This window comes from Suricata suricatta, chromosome 1 (assembly GCF_006229205.1).
Source record: "Suricata suricatta isolate VVHF042 chromosome 1, meerkat_22Aug2017_6uvM2_HiC, whole genome shotgun sequence".
Taxonomy (NCBI): domain Eukaryota; kingdom Metazoa; phylum Chordata; class Mammalia; order Carnivora; family Herpestidae; genus Suricata; species Suricata suricatta.
Window position 1 is genome coordinate 90,414,378 of NC_043700.1, and position 16,796 is coordinate 90,431,173.

At 35.0% G+C, this 16,796-nt stretch overlaps 1 protein-coding gene across 1 annotated transcript in view; it reads left to right on the forward strand.

The window, feature by feature from the left end:
* The window catches only part of SCLT1 (sodium channel and clathrin linker 1), a 203,976-nt gene that overhangs the window by 113,899 nt on the left and 73,281 nt on the right, over window positions 1-16,796 (forward strand). Inside the window, exons 13-14 of the mRNA XM_029941012.1 lie at window positions 1,060-1,158; window positions 12,588-12,659. Of these exons, the coding sequence (XP_029796872.1) occupies window positions 1,060-1,158; window positions 12,588-12,659 (171 nt within the window). The remainder of the gene's footprint in view (window positions 1-1,059; window positions 1,159-12,587; window positions 12,660-16,796) is intronic.

Sequence of the window (16,796 nt, forward strand, 5' to 3'; positions counted from 1 at the left end):
AACCATGAGACTGAATTAGACCATCAAAGGATAGATGGAGATGAAGGATTAAAGACTTAAGTCTTGGGTAGTCTTTTTTTTTTTTTTAATTCCAGTATAGTTATCATACAGTGTAATATTAGTTGCAGGTGTGCAATATAGTGATTCAGCAATTCTAGATTTTACCAGTGCTGATCACAAGTGCACTCTTTAATCCCCATAGCCTATTTCACCCATCCCTCCACCTGTCTCCCCTCTGATGGGTAGTACAATTTTTAAAGATGTTTAGGAGAAGAGGAAGAAACAGCAATGCACACTGAAAAGGAGTGATCAGTGAATTAGGAGGAAAACCCATACTGTGGTGTGCTAAAAGCCAAATAAAGTAAAACAAAGAAAAGAGTAATCAGTTATCTCAAGTGCTGCTGACAGATCAAATAAGATAGTTAGTTACTCAAAGTTGACTTACCAGTTATTAATATGGAGACAATGGATGGTTGAAAGCCTAATTGGCGTTGGTGTAAAAAAAGTATTGGAGATGAGCAAGTGCAGAATTTAGAAGAGTTTTACTCCAGAGGGAAGCAGAGAAATGGAATGTGACTGACAACAGAACTAGAATTACAAAAATATTTTTAAATTGGGAGATGAAAATGTTTGGATAGGTAGAAACATCAAGGAATGAGGTGACAAGGGACATAATTTGAATAATACCAAATAATAGAAAAAAGGAGAAGTCCAAGAGATTTTTTTTCTAATACTGTAATACCTAGACTTGATGACTTATTTTATATAGGGAATAAAGGAAAAGGAAATTTGAAAAATAACTCTAAGATTTCTAGAGATTAGAAGAGTGAGGTCCTGGCCAAAATAAATACCAGAGAAAAATAATAAATTTTTAGCATAAAGTCAGGTGAGGAGGTTAGGGAAAATAAGAGGTTAGGCAAGATTCCAAGTGGAGATGTCCCAGAAGTTTAGAATAAGAGGTTTGCTTTACACAGAGTGATTAGTGGATAGGTTTTTGCCATGTTGTCTTTATTAATAGTGGTGTGATTTATAATAACATCAAGCAATTATTTTTTGAAGGCTGTACTTGAGGAGAAGCAAAAAGAAGAATATATAGAGAAAATGAAAGAAACAATGTCTCGGATGTTGCAAGATGCTGCCATAAAAAGCAGGAAGGAAGTAAGGAGTTTTTAAACTTTCAAATTACTTAAAATTCAAATGTTTATGGAATTTCACAGCTTACAACTAATTACTACCTATGTTTTTGCCTGATGAACATAGCTAATTATCAGCTAATTGCATCAATTGTGATAAATTTCAAATAAAAATTATCTCAGGAGAGTAGTCTATCATTTGAGCTAGAGTGGGGCTTACATGGGGGGTAGAAGTTGTTGGAGAGGAGAGGGATTTAGGCTAGGAATATAGTGAAGATTAACACACCTGAAGTATAAAATTAAAAAGAAGCCTCAGAAAGAAACTTCGAATGCATAAGAAGTTAAGAGAAAAAGTCTGTTACTTGCAGTATCTTAGAGCAGTTTAAGACTGGAGAAATCTGGTTTGACCTCCTATTTTACTGGTGAAGAAACGGAAACCCACAAGAGATTATTGACTCACTCAAAGTTATATACTAATTAAAGCCAGAACTTAGACCCATACATTCTCCTGTTGTACTAAGCCCAACATTATTTTGAATCACATCATCTGGCGCTTATACAATTTGTGAAATGTGTTCTTTTCTTTTCTGTTATCAAGACTAAATCTGGGACACCTGGGTGGCTCAGTCAGTTAAGCGTCCGATCTCCACTCAGGTCATGATCTCACGGTTCATGGGTTCGAGCCCCACATCAGGTTCTGTGCTGACAGCTCAGAGCCTGGAGCCTGTTTCAGATTCTGTGTCTCCCTCTCTCTCTCTGCCCCTCCCCCACTCGTGCTCTGCTTCTCTCTGTCTCAAAAATAAACTATGTTAAAAAAATTTTTTTAAAGACTAAATCTGGTATTTTTTTTGTTAAAGTGGTGAGTTGTTTCTTGGTTTGAATTGTAAGGCATATGCAAGTTGAAACTGTCTGAGCAATATAGATTTACATTCATATAAAGAGACAAGGAAGACTTGTATCTAGTAGTCTTTTCTCTGGTATGGATATTGGTCAGTTCATGAGTGGTGTGGTAAAGTTTGAAACTGTAACATGAATTGTGGAGGAAGAAACCACAAAAACCTATTGGAAAAATGAAAAACCCCATTTTAGAAACTGGAATAAGTAACAGGGTTCTACCTCTATGAAATAGCAGAACTAGATGTAAATACAAGTCTGTTGATTCTTGAGCTCCACCCTCAATTACTATGAGTAATTGTTTCCCATTATGTATTTTTTTACTTTTAGAAACTTTCAAACCCTTAAACAGGTGAAACGCTGTTCAGTGAATACTTATTTACCCCTTAGCGTGATAATTCTTAGTGTCTTGCCACACCCACTCCATCTGTCTTTGTATACATAGTCTTTTTGCCAACCGTTTGGACATGGACTGCAGACATAATGACACTTCACTTCTAAATACCTTGGCATTTTTTTCCCTGAGAAAGGACATTTTACTACACAGTCACATCATTATTACCATATTTTAAAAAAACAATATTATTTTATTTTTTTTAATATTTATTTTTGAGAGAGGAGAGAGAGAGAGAAAAAGGCAGACTCTAAGTGGGGGAGGGGCAGAGAGAGGGAGAGATGGAATCAGAAGCAGGCTCTAGACTCTGAACTGTTAGCACAGAGACTGATGTGGGGCTTGAACCCACGAACTGTGAGATCATGACCTGAGCGGAGTCAGACACTTAACCGACTGAGCCACCCAGGCGCCCTGAATATTATTTTAATCTACACCCATATTACCCTAAAATATCCTTTATAGTTTTGTTGTTGTTGTTTTGGTTTGTTTTTTTAAGTTTATTTATTTTGAGAAAGAGAGCGTGTAAGCAGGGGAGTGGCAGAGAGGAAGAGAGAGAGAATCCCAGGCAGGCCCCACCCTGTAAGTGGCGCCTGATGTGGTAGGCTATGCCTTTTGGGTTTTTTAAATTCAGGATCCAATCCAAATTTACATATCATTGCATTTGACTACTGTCTCTCTGTAGTCTCCCTCAATTTAACCTAGTCCCCTGTCTTCTCTGTGTATGACAAAGAATCCTTTATAGAATCCAGAATATTCCACATATGGATTCTTGTAATCATTTCTTCTTGATTCGATTCAGATCATTTCTGGCAGAGTGATACTGTATATTTCACTTCATCACATCAGGAAGCTATAATGTCAGGTTATGCATTGGTTGAAGCTAAGCTTGACCACATGGTTAGGTGGTAAGAATAGAACTCTTCATTTGTATACTTTATAAATAAGTGGGGGAGACACTTGAAGACTGTCCAGATGTGCTGTCTACCAAAAGCTATCATCCAGTGGTCTGAGCATCCATTAATCATCCTTGCCTGAAATAAATATTGTAAGTGATTACAAATGATTATATTATCATTTTTATACATTTATTAGCTGTCATTTTTCGGTAGAGTTTCCCCCTTTTTTAATATCGCTATGGTTTCATTGGTCTTTTTAATTTTTTTGTCATAACCTACTACCATCAGGCTTTTTTATTCTCTCATTGTTTCTGCAACTTTTTTGCATAAATGGTGTTCTTCTCTCATCTTGTACTTTCCCTGCCTCAGACTGGAATTAGCCACTTTCCCAGCATCTCTTGGTTCCAATTTTTTTATTTGATGTTTTTGTGAGAGACATGAATTAGCAAAACTATTGTTTTTTTCAATTTTACTGTATTATTTACATTAAAATGATTTCCTGTATATTCATAAAGTCTGTCTATGAAAATAGTTAATATAAAGAATTGAAAACTAATGCTCCTTTGCTTTAAAATGAGCTCCTATAGATGCACTGTATATTCCTGCACTGGATGCACAAAGGTGTTAACTCTTTTCTTACTTGTATTTTCCTGTAGGTAGTATTATTTCCCTCCTAGGTAGACTAAAGTAAACTTGTTTTAAAAAGTCTCATCAAGAGGTGGAATTTAAGGAAAGGTATTAAGCAGGCTGTGTTTTAGCTTATGGGCAAGTAATAAATTGTATCATTTATCTTGAATGTATCATAGATAAGCTGCTATATAATGATTGCTACTTCAGATAGCTGTGAAATTAGGTGATTAACTAGTTGTTACTTAACCTTCTAATTTCTGTATAAGTCTAATTACATGAAATAGAAGTTGGAGTTCTGATTTTTTACTTTGCTTATCCATTTGGAGTGTCATTGTAACTACTGTATTGTAAATGATGGAAAATAATTGTATATGTTAAAAAAATATTGTTATATTCTAAAAAAAAATAAAGTTACAAAAAAAATAAAAATAAAATAAAATAAAAATAATAAATAAAAAGTCTCATCATGGGGCACCTGGGTGGTTCAGTCAGTTAAACATCTGACTTCAGCTCAGGTCATGATCTCACAGTCCATGGGTTCGAGACCCGCGTCAGGCTCTGTGCTGACAGCTGGAGCCTGCTTCAGATTCTTCATCTCCCTCTCTCTCTGCCCCTCCCCAGCTTGCTCTCTGTCTCTGTCTCTCAAAATAAAGACATTTTTAAAAAGAAAGAAAGAAAGAAAGAAAAGTCTCATCAGTCAAATAAAGCTAATGTACTTGCTTTTCTCCTAATCAACTAAATGGTAGAGTTTTCATTCCTATAAAGTCTCTGTATAAGGCTTCTTGCAAAAGGATTTCTTAGAAATCTATTACTTTGTCACAGGCTGAGATTAGGTGACTTCCTAAGATAAATCTCTGATTTAAAGCAGAATCCAAACTGAAACTGGGCTTTAAAAAAAAAAAATTACTAATTTGTGTATCCTTTCTGTAGAAATCCTTGTTCTATTCTTAGGGTTAAGAATATTATACCTTTGGCTGTAGTTTGAAATGTTTTTATGGCATATCTTCAAAATCTTTAATAAATTTATGACTTCTAGTGATAAAAATGTTTTATCAAAGTACTCATGGTCGGAGAAGTCCTCTAATTGGTTTTCCTAATCCTAAAATAAATTCACATTGATTTTAAGTTCTTAAATAATCTTAGTGTAATTTTTCAAAGATATTATGATCTGTATATTCAGTTTAAACCTTTACAAACATGAATATTCAGCTGCTTCTATACCTAGTAGTCCCACCAGGCATCTGAAGTTCAACAATTCTGAAGTGATCTTCCTCTTTTACTCCCTTATCTTCCCTTCCTTGTGGGTTCCATTTGATTTCCTTGCATCCAGTCTTTCTCTCCTATTCCAACTATTCACTCAAGAAGTATTTATGGAGAAGATAGCTATTGAGGGGCACTGAGCTATTGAGCTCAGTCAGTTGAGCACCTGCCTTTTGATTTCAGCTCAGGTCATGATCCCAGGGTCATGAGATCCATCCTCTTATTCGGATCTGTGCTGAGCATGGAGCCTACGTAAGATTCTCTCCTTCTTCCCCTTTCTCCCACTCACATGCTATCTTTCTCTAAAAAATTTTTTAAAAAATCAAAAAGAATTATTGAGTACTAAATATGTGCCAAGCACTTTGCTAGGTTCCTGCTTTCACCAAGTTCCACACTATTGCCAAGTTGATTTTTTAAAATAAACTTTATTGTTATTATTAAGAAGTAATACATGTTCATTATAAAAAGAAATGTAAAAGAAAGAAGTGTAAAAGAAAATTAAGATCATAATTCCCAAGATGAACACTATTTTTAGCATTGTCCTTTGAATCTTCATTTAATTGCAAATTATCAAAGAAATGTTGTAACCATCTGTGAAACAAAAAATTCTGGAGATCTATACATGAACGTTTGAATAGTGCTATGCCTGGAAGATAGAATAATGAGGAATCTTTCATTATCTACATATTGTAAATCTGCAGATATGGAATTTCAAGAGTAGGTATTATTTTTGTAAATAAATGATAAGATTTTATAGAACATATAATATGTGTTTTCTTATATCACTATACTTTTAAAACATTTTTTAATGTTTGAAAATTTTCATCTGTACTGGTAATAATTGTCCCATTTATTATAATTTGACATGTCCTCCAAATACGTAGAATTAATCTGTTGAATTGGGGATTACTTACATATAATGACTTAAAAAGTATCTTTTTATTAACTGTAGTAAATATAATAAATAAATTATTACATGTTTATGTTCTGGCTGTAAAACTGAACAAAATATGACAATAGCTTATTTTTTTAAAACACAGAAATAGCTATTTCTCAGATCTCTTTCAAGTAAAATTTAACTTGTGAAAAAAATTATTTGATTTTGGTTTTGATTTTGATTTTTTATTTTAAGTCATGGCTTAAAGTTGGTGGCCAAAATTATATCCATCCTGTTAGGCAACACTTGTACTATGGTAGGCCTTTTCTATTTCTATCTCTTGTTAATTTACCTTACTGTTTGGTTTATCAATATCCTTACTATCCATAAACTATAAAAGAAAATGTTTACATAAAGGAAGTGAGGTTGGGTAAGAGATGGGATTTCAGCTCCCTTACAGACTTCCGAGCCCTAACCACATTAAACTGCCAACCTCCCAGATACATGTATTTGCTCACGTAGCAAGGTTTACGTTATACTTTATCAGATACTAACTTCAGAAAATTTTCTATGACCTCTGCAGCATATAATTTTATTGGTATATACCATTGGTCTCAGTAGTTATACACAGTCTTTTTAAAAAGCAGAACACTTTAATTCACCGAATTTATCAACATTATTATAAAAGTATTTCAAAATATATATACAACTATGGTCATAACCCTCAAGCTAGCTGCATATCATTTCTAGATACTAAAAACACTTTTAAAAAATTATGTGAGAGACAAGTGGATATGACTTGGTTTATAGTAACCAAAACTTTCATATTCTAAAAACCTTCATGACTTAATTTCTCTGTGCCTTAATCTTCCTCATGTACAGTGAGGATACTAATTACTTAAGCAAATTGTTGGTGAGAATTAATGAGATAACAACACTTATACCACTCTAAATAGTCACTAACACATCAAACCTCTGTAAATAGTAACTATGATTATCACTGACCCATAAATAGGATGGATTGATCCTTCATATAATTATTCATAGGCAAAGTTTACATCAAAATCTAAAGTAGAGCTAAAATGGACCCACATATGTTTGTCAGTTCTTCAGAAGGTAATTTCTATTAATTAACCAAATAAAATATATGTCAATTTTATAAGTGTTCTAAAGAAGGTTTACATCATGTTTTAGAAATAATCTATTTTATAAGATCTAGAAATTTTCCAAAAATCTTTGTTGATCATATGTTTACTGATGATAGCATCAGTATCAGTAATCCTCATGGTCCTTTTTTTTTTTAATATAAATCCAAATTAGTTAACATATAGTGTAATGGTGATTTCAGGAATAGAATTCAGTGACTCATCACTTACATATAATACCCAGTGCTCATCCCAACAAGTGCCCTCCTTAATGCCCATTGCTCACTTACCCCATCCCCTTACCTAGCAACCCACTAGCAAACCTGTTTATTCTCTGTATTTAAGAGTTTCTTATGGTTTATCTCCCTCTCTGTTTTTATCTTATTTTTTCTTGCCTTCTATGTTCTTCTGTTTTGTTTCTTAAATTCCACATATGAGTGAAATCATATCCTATTTGATTTCTTTCTCTGGCCGACTTATTTCACTTAGCATAATACACTCTAGTTCCCTCCACATTGTTGCAGATGGTAAGATTTAATTCCTTTTGATTTGCTTGATTGCTGAGTAATACTCCATTGAATATATATACTACATCTTCTTTATCCATACATCAATGGATGGACATTTGGCTTTTTCTATACTTTGGCCATTGTTGATAGCACTGCTATAAACATTGTAGTGCATGTGCCCCTTCAAATCAGTATTTTTGTATCCTTTGGATACAAATACCTAGAAGTGCAATTGCTGGGTTGTAGGGTAGTTCTATTTTTAATTTTTTGAGGAACCTCCATACTGGTTTCCAGAGGGGCTGCACCAGTTTGCATTCCCACCAGCAGTGCAGCAGGGTTCCTCTTTCTCCACATCCTTGCCAACATCTGTTGTGGCCTGAATTGTTCATTTTAGCCATTCTGACCAGTATGAGGTGATATCTTATTGTGGTTTCAATTTGTATTTCCCTGATAAGTGATGTTGAGCATCTTTTCATGTGTCTGTTAGCCATCTGGATGTCTTCTATGGAAAAGTGTCTATTTATGTCTTTTCTTCACTGGATTATTTGTTTCTTCTTTATTTGAATCTTTCCCCCTTCCATCAGTTGCCTTTTCGTTTTGTTGATTGTTTTCTTCGTTGTGCAGCAACTTTCTTTCTTGATGAGGTCCCAGTAGTTTGTTTTTGTTTTTGTTTCTTTTGCCTCTGGAGACATGTCAAGTAAGAAGTTGCTGTGGCCAAGGTCAAAGAGGTCTTTTACCTGTTTTCTCCTCTAGGATTTTGATGGCTTCCTGTCTTACATTTTGGTCTTTTGTCCATATTGAGTTTATTTTTATGATGTATTACATTGATTGGTTTGTGGATATTGAACCAGCCCTGGATCCCAGGAATAAATCCCACTTGATTGTTGTGAATAATTCTTTTAATGTCATGTTGAATTGGTTTGCTAGTGTCCTGTTGAGAATTTTTGCATCCATGTATATTAAGGGGAATTGGTCTGTAGTTCTCCTTTTCAGTGGGAGGTCTTTGTCTGGTTTTGGAATTGAGGTAATGCTGGCCTTGTAGAATGAATTTGGAAGTTTTCTTTCCATTTCTATATTTGGGAACAGCTTTAAAAGAATAGGTGTTAGCTCTTCTTTAAATGTTTGGTAGAATTCCCCTTGAAGGCCATCCAGCCCTGGACTCTTGTTTATTGGGAGATTTTTGATTATTGATTTAATTTCCTTACTGGTTATGGGTCTGTTCAAATTTTCTATTTCTTCCTGTGTTAGTTTTGGCAGTTTATGTTTCTAGGACTTTGTCCATTTCTTCCAGATTGACCAGTTTGTTGGCATATAATTGTTCATAATATTCTCTTATTGTTTGTATTTCTGTGGTGCTGGTTGTGATCTCTCCTCTTTCATTCATGATTTTATTTGGGTCCTTTGCTTTTTCATTTTGATCTGTGTGGGTACAGGTTTATCAATTTTCTTAATTCCTTCAAAGAACCAACTCCTGGTTTTATTGATCTGTTCTACTGTTTCTTTGATTTCGACATCATTGGTTACTGCTCTAATCTTTCTTATTTCCTTTATTTTGCTGGTTTGGGGCTTTATTTGTTCTTTTTCCAGGTCTTTAAGGCATAAGGTTAGATTGTGTATTTGAGACCTTTCTTTCTTCTTTAGAAAGGCCTGGATTGCTATGTACTTGCCTTTGCTGCATCCCAGAGTTTTTGGGCTGTCGTGTATTCATTTTCCTTGGCTTCCAGGTAGTGTTTAATTGCCTCTTTAATTTCTTGGTTAACCCATTATTCTGTTCTTTTTTTTTTTTAATGCTTTTTATTTATTTTTGAGAGACAGAGAGAGAGAGAGTGTGAGCAGGGGAGGGTCAGAAAGAGAGGGAGATACAGAATCTGAAACAGGCTCCAGGCTCTGAGCTAGCAGTCAGCACAGAACCCGACGCAGGGCTCGAACCCACGAACCATGAGATCTGACCTGAGCCGAAGCCGGACGCTTAACTGACTGAGCCACCCAGGCACCCCAGTTCTGTTCTTTAACCTCCCAAGTATTCATGGTCATCCCAAATTTCTTCCTGTGGTTAATTTCAAGTTTCATTGCAATGTATTCTGAAAATATGCAAGGTATGATCTCGATCTTTTTGTACTTGTTGAGGGCTGATTTGTGTCCCAGTATGTGATCGAGTCTGGAGAATGTTCCATGTGTAGTCAAGAAGAATGTGCATTCTTCTGCCTTAGGATGAAATGTTCTAAATAGATCTGCTAAGTCCATCTGGTCCCGTGTGACATTCCAAGCCATTGTTTTCTTGTTGGTTTTCTGCTTGAATGATCTATTGCTGTAAGTTGGGTATGAAGTCCCCTACTATTTATGGTATTATTATCAATGCGTTTCTTTATGTTTGTGTTGATTTATATATTTGGGTTTTCTAAATTTGGAGCATAAATGTTTACAACTGTTAGATCATGGTGGATAAACCCCTCACTTAATGATATAATGCTTTTCTTCATCTCTTGTTACAGTCTTTATTTTAAAATCTAGTTTGCCCTATGTAAGTATGGCTACTCCAGTTTTCATCTGACAACCATTAGCATGATAAATTGTTCTGTCCCCTTACTTTCGATCTGCAGATGTCTTTAGGTCTAAAATGAGTCTCTTATAAGCAGCATATAGGTGGGTCTTGTTTTCTTTTTTATTCTTATAAATTTTTTTAATGTTTTATTTATTTTTAAGAGAGAGAGAGACAACGTGAGTAGGGGAGGGTCAGAGAGAGGAAGACACAGAATCTGAAGACAAGCTCCAGGCTCTGAGCTAGCTGTCAGCACAGAGACCGACGCAGGACTTGAACCCACAAACTGTGAGATCATGACCTGAGCCAAAGTCAGATGCTTAACCAACTTAGCCATCCAGGCGCCCCAGGGCCTTGTTTTCTTATCCATTCTGATACCTTGTGTCTTTTGATTGGAACATTTAGTCCATTGACAGAGTGAGTACTGAAATACGAATTTAGTGCCTTTGTGTTCCCTGTAGAGCTGTTGTTTCTGGTAATGTTCTCTGTTTTTCTCTAGTCTGTGTTGCTTTTGGTCTTTTTTGTTTTTGTCTTTTCTCCACTCAAAGTATCCCTCTTAAAATTTCTTGCAGGACTACTTTAGTGGTCATGAACTCCTTTAGTTTTTGTCTTGGAAACTCTTTGTTTCTGTTTTGAATGACAGCCTTTCTGGATAAAGATTTCTTGGCTGCATAATTTTCTGATTCAGCATGTTGAATATATCCTGCCACTCTTTTATGGCCTGCCAAATTTCTGTAGATATGTCTATTGCAGCCCTGACCTATCTTTCCTAAAAGGTTAAGGACAAACTCAAGTTATGCAGATTGTTGCATTTATCATCCGATCAATTTCTTAGGTGTTCAGAATAGTTTGGTGCTGATCTGGCTGCATTCAGGGATGAGACAAGCTCAGGTTCTCCAGGCTGCTCTGCCTTCTTAATTCCTCCAACCTTCTTAGTCTTTTTAAAAACTATGAATAGTTATTAGAAAAATACATTGTCATAAGAGTCATCTTGATGAGATGTAACTAATTCTTAAAAATATTTTGTACACATAAATCATACTGTTTTTGAAGTAATTTAAATGTTAATTCAAATAAGAGTTTATCTCACAAAGTAATTTACTGAGTATTGAAATTTATGCAATATGAAAATATTTTTCTTTTTATAAAACAAAAGTGCCTTAAAAGTTAACCACTTTTTAACTGTTTTAACTAACTAGTGTGTAATTCAGTTTTTCTCTTGACTTGCTCTATGGCACCTGTTCTTAAAGTGTTCAGAGAGTATGGAAAGTCACACCTACTTTCATAATTATAGTTTACTGTTTTTTTTTCTCATACTCATTCTCTGATAAGCGTACAGTGATTTTTTTCCAGAAGCTGATGATGTGCAAGGACACAACAGGTTGAACAGAGAAGTAGATGATGTGAATCTAGCTGTCCCTTGTTGAGCCAAACATTAAGGAAATTTACAAAAATGTAAAATAGTACCATTCTTCTAAAACATTTTTTTATTTTGGAAAATGAACTTATTTTTCATAAAATGTTATTTATGTTAACCTACAATGACTTTATTATCTATAACAGATTAGTAAGTAAATATTTTTAAATGTTGCCAGTTTTCACTTCAAATATGATAAGTTTTAATAGAAATTCACTCTCCTTCCACTATTGTGATAAATTCTTGACTCTCTAGGGGCACCTCGGTGGCTCAATCAGTTAAGCAGCTGACTGTGGCTCAGGTCATGATCTCACAGTTCGTGAATTCGAGCCCAGTGTTGGGCTCAGTGCTGACAGCTGAAGCTCAGAGTCTGGAGCTTGCTCCAGATTCTGTGCCTCCCTATCTCTTTCTGCCCCTCCCCTACTCACACTTGGGGTGTGTGTGTGTGTGTCTGTCTGTCTGTCTGTCTGTCTGTCTCTCAAAAATAAACTTTAAAAAAATTAAAAATAATTCTTGACTCTTTAATACTCAGGTGCTTATTTATTTTTTATGCCATAGAAGTTACAATTTTAGGGGTGCCTGGGTGGCTCAGTTGGTTAAGCCTCCGGCTTCAGCTCAGGTCAGATCTCACGTTCGTGGGTTCGAGCCCTGCGTTGGGCTCTGTGCTGACAGCTAGCTCAGAGCCTGGAGCCTGCTTCTGGTTCTGTGTCTCCTTCTCTCTCTGCCCCTCCCCCTCTCATGCTCTGTCTCTCTCTGTATCAAAAATAAATAAAACATTTAAAAAATTTAAAAAAAAAGTTACAATTTTATTTTTTCTAAAAATTATTGTCCTAAATATTGGATATTAATCAATTTTTGTGAACCTAAACAATTTGTGAATGTCTTAATTACAGATTGCAAGTACAAAGAAACAGTTCAGTGTACAGATTTCTCGACTAACAGAAGAAGTTTCAGCTCTTCAAACGGTAGGTTAGAAGACTGTATTGATATTTTCTTCTGTATATTGCCTATTCTTTTTAATGTTTATTTACTCACTTTGAGCGAGAGGGTGAGAGAGAGACACAGAGTGAGCAGGGGAGGAGCAGACAGAGAGAGGTGGAGAGAGCATCCCAAGCAACCTTCATGCTATCTGTGCAGAGTCTGATGTGGGACTTGATCTCATGAACCATGAGATCATGGTCTGAGCTGAAACCAAGAGTTGGATGCTTAACCAGCTGAGCCCCCTGGGCAACCCTGAATATTGCTTATTTTAAATACTAGGCTACATTTTAATATATCTTGTAATGCACATTTTTCTTCATTCAGGAGATACTTATTAAGCCAGGAACTAATGCTAGATGCTAGGAAAAGATTAAAAATCAAGACAAATACATTATCTGTAATCTTGGAAACTGTGGCCTATGAGAGAAAGATAGATGGCATTTATCACATTTTACTATTACTTTTTTCTTTTTCTTATAATGCACAGCATGCTATGAAATACCCATCTGCAGCTGGTACCACATACTAGGTTCATCCGGGAGACTAGGGAGAAATATGCCAGTGGGATAGAAGAAAGACAAGCTTCCCAAAAGAAATGAGTACTGAAGGATAAATAGGCAAAGAGGAGAAAGGAAAAAGATTTTACTAGAGGTGAGATTAAATATGTAAATTTAACATTAAGATTTGATGGAATAGAATTTATAACCTTGATTACAGAGGAATGAAAGTACAAGAATTTTCAGAGACTGTGAAGATATTTTCACCTTCACAAACTAATTATTTCTGAATCTCTATCACTTTTAATGCTGACTACAAAACTCAGCAACAAACTATGTCTTGTAATAAATATGTTACATTATGTTAGTTACTCTCTCTTTTCATCTCCTATCTCCTTCCCTCCCTCTCCTCCTCTCTTTCTTTATAAAAATCGTATTTTTCCAATGAGATTATAAACCCCTTAAAGTAGAAAAGTCTTATACCTTCTATCTTCATTGCCTAACAATGTTTTCGCAGTATGTATTTTAATAAATGATTATTGACTCATATTTAAACAACTCTGAAGTAAAGAGCAGCTCTTTTTCTACATTCCACTCTTTAATGTATGTTATGAGACTTTAGTCATTGTGTACAGGTCCTGAGAGTAATAGAATAAAAAACAGTATTACTTTTTGTCTGTTTAATGTCATTTGTTTGAAGAATGTAGGAATATTAAGTAAAATTAATAGGATGCAGTGTGGCCAAATAGTCATGTCTAATTCGTTTTTGTTTTCAAGTTTTACTTCCTCTTCTATTACCTTGCTATTTTGCTTTTTGCTTTACCGTGTTTTCTCTAACATAGACTGCTTTAGCTATGACCAGATTGATAGCTTAGAAGAAGATCTTACCCTAGTCCAGGATCATTTAATGGCTTATAAACTCTGGAAGGACAAGAACATTATTTCTTTGTTTTCCCAAAGGAATGTATGTTAGATAAGATCTTCAGGGCTTTTAAAAATAATTCTTAGCTGTGTAACATCCAGAGCTATATAAACTCAATCTAGAGCAAATTATTATATTTCTTGGGATTTATAGTGAAACAGTTATAATACATGGTTAAGTGGATTTTTCTGAAGATACTAAATATTATATAATGTATTGATTCCATGGGGAACTGTACTGAATAATTGAAAAGTGTTTAAATATTAAACATTGAGAAATATGTTTGAAGGAAGACATGTTCAACTACTTTATAAGGCAGATTTTCTCAGGTAACTCAAACTCAGACTATGGTTTGAAATATAGTAATCTGATACTGGCTATTGATTTGTATTTGTAAATAACAATTTTATCACCTGTACCATAAACATAAAGTCAAGGAGGAAAGTTAGGCATACTTTAGCTAACCCCAAACTAAGTTATGCTTGCAGGAAGGAGAAAAACTTGTATTGTAAGATAGTGTACAGGTATTTTGGGTAGAAAGTAGAAAAGGTTAGAGCCAGTCTGTATCTACCCACATGTCTCCCTCTGGAGAGCAACACAGTTTTTATTTCTCTTACTGTTTCTCTTAATAGTCAAGGTTTTAATTCAGCCAAATAGGAGAGATTATTTTTAATTTAAAGTAAATAGTGGGGCACCTGGGTGGCTTAATTGGCGAAGCATCCAACTCTTGATATCAGATCAGGTCATGGTTCATGGGATGGAGCCCCGCGTTAGCTCTGGGCTGACAGTGCCGAGCCTGCTTCGGATTCTTTCTCTTCTCTCTCTCTTCCCCTACCCTGATCTCGCGCTCTCTCTCAAAATAAAAACAATGAACTTTAATCTACAGCAAATAGGAAAAAGACTGGTTATAAATGCCCAAATTTTATACAAATAAAATGAAAAATTCAATATGATCTTTTTTGGATATGTGAATTTTTTAGAAGTCTAATTTTGACTTCTCCATGTGCATAGGTATTTAGATGTCTTTTTATTATTGGTTTCTAATCTAGTTAAATAGGGGCCATAGCTTATAGTCTGTATGATATTGATTCTTAATATTTGTTATGATTTTCTTTATGGTACACTGTAGGGTATGATTTTGGAAATACTCCATGAGTACTTGGAAAAAAATCTAGTATCACTTGGTCATATCGTACCCAAAAGGTAGAAATGTTGGTGGTGATTAATAGCAAATATCCATGAAGTCTTTTTAATAATAGCAATTTTAAATACTTGCTTTAGTATTAAAGTGAATTTTGAATAGAATTAGTATATTTCTATAAAGGTTTCAACTTTTCTGTCTCATTTTAACTTTGTTATTTGAGGTTAACCAAATATTTTTTCAGTCATCATTTGACAGTGAAATGGTGGATTGGGTGGAGAGAAATGCATAGTGTATAATATACCATTCTTTATATGCCATTTGCCAGATTCAGAAGTGTGATCCAACCTTGCTACTGATATCTATATTAAATATCACATGGGAATCATATAAACGGCTGTAGAAAAAGCATCTGACAAAATCCAACCCTCATTTCATGATAAAAACCTCTCAGCAAACTAGAAACAGGGGAGAACTTCCTCAACTTGATAAAGAATATCTACAAAAAATCTATTAGCTGTGAAACCAAAAGCTTTCCCACTAAGATCAGAAATAAGGCAATGTTGTACCCTCTTTAAAAAAAAATTTTTTTTAATGTTCATTTACTTTTGAGAGACTGAGCATGAGGGGGAGGTATAGAGAGGAGACAGAGAATCCAAAGCAGGTTCCAAGCTCTGAGCTGTCAGTACAGAGCCTGAAGCAGGGCTTGAATTCACGAACTGTGAGATCATGACCTGAGCCAAAGTCAGACACCTAACCAGTTGAGCCACCCAGGTGCCCCAGTGTTCTGCCCTCTTACCACTACTTTTCAGCATCATGCTGGAAGTTTTAGCTAATGCCATTTGGAAGGAAATATAAGTTATATAGATTGGGAAGGAAGAAATTTGTTTGCAAATGACATGATTGTCTATGTAGAAGACCAAAAAAGTGGGGGGGGGGGGCACCTGGGTTGTTCAGTCAGTTAAGCATCTGACTCTTGATTTCAGCTCCACTCATGATCCCAGGGTCCTGAGATCAAGCCCCACATCAGACTCCACATTGAGCATGGAGCATGCTTAAGAATCAATCTCCCCCACCCCCTTCCTCTGTTCCTCTTCCCTGCTTGTGTGCTCTCTCTCAAAAAATGAAAGTAAAATTCCCAAAAACTCAACCAAAATATAAAGCATGGAACAAAGAAGCAATTATGGCATAGTAAGATTGCAAGATACAGTTAATATACAAAAGTTTATTGTTTTCCCATGTACCAGGAATGAACAAGTAGAATTTTAAATTAAAAACACAGTGCCAATTACCTTAGCATATAAAAAATTACTTTGGTATATATCTAACAAAATATAAAATCTATGTGAGGAAAACTCTGATGACAGATATCAAAGGAGAAGTAAATAAATGAAGAAATAGTCCATGTTCATGTATAGGAAGACGCACAATCAAGATGTCAGTTCTTCACAGACTGGTCCATAGATTGAGTGCAATCCTAGTCAAAAATCTCAGTAAGTTATTTTGTGGATATTGATAAACTGACTGTTAAGTTTATCTGGAGAAACAGAAGACCCAGACT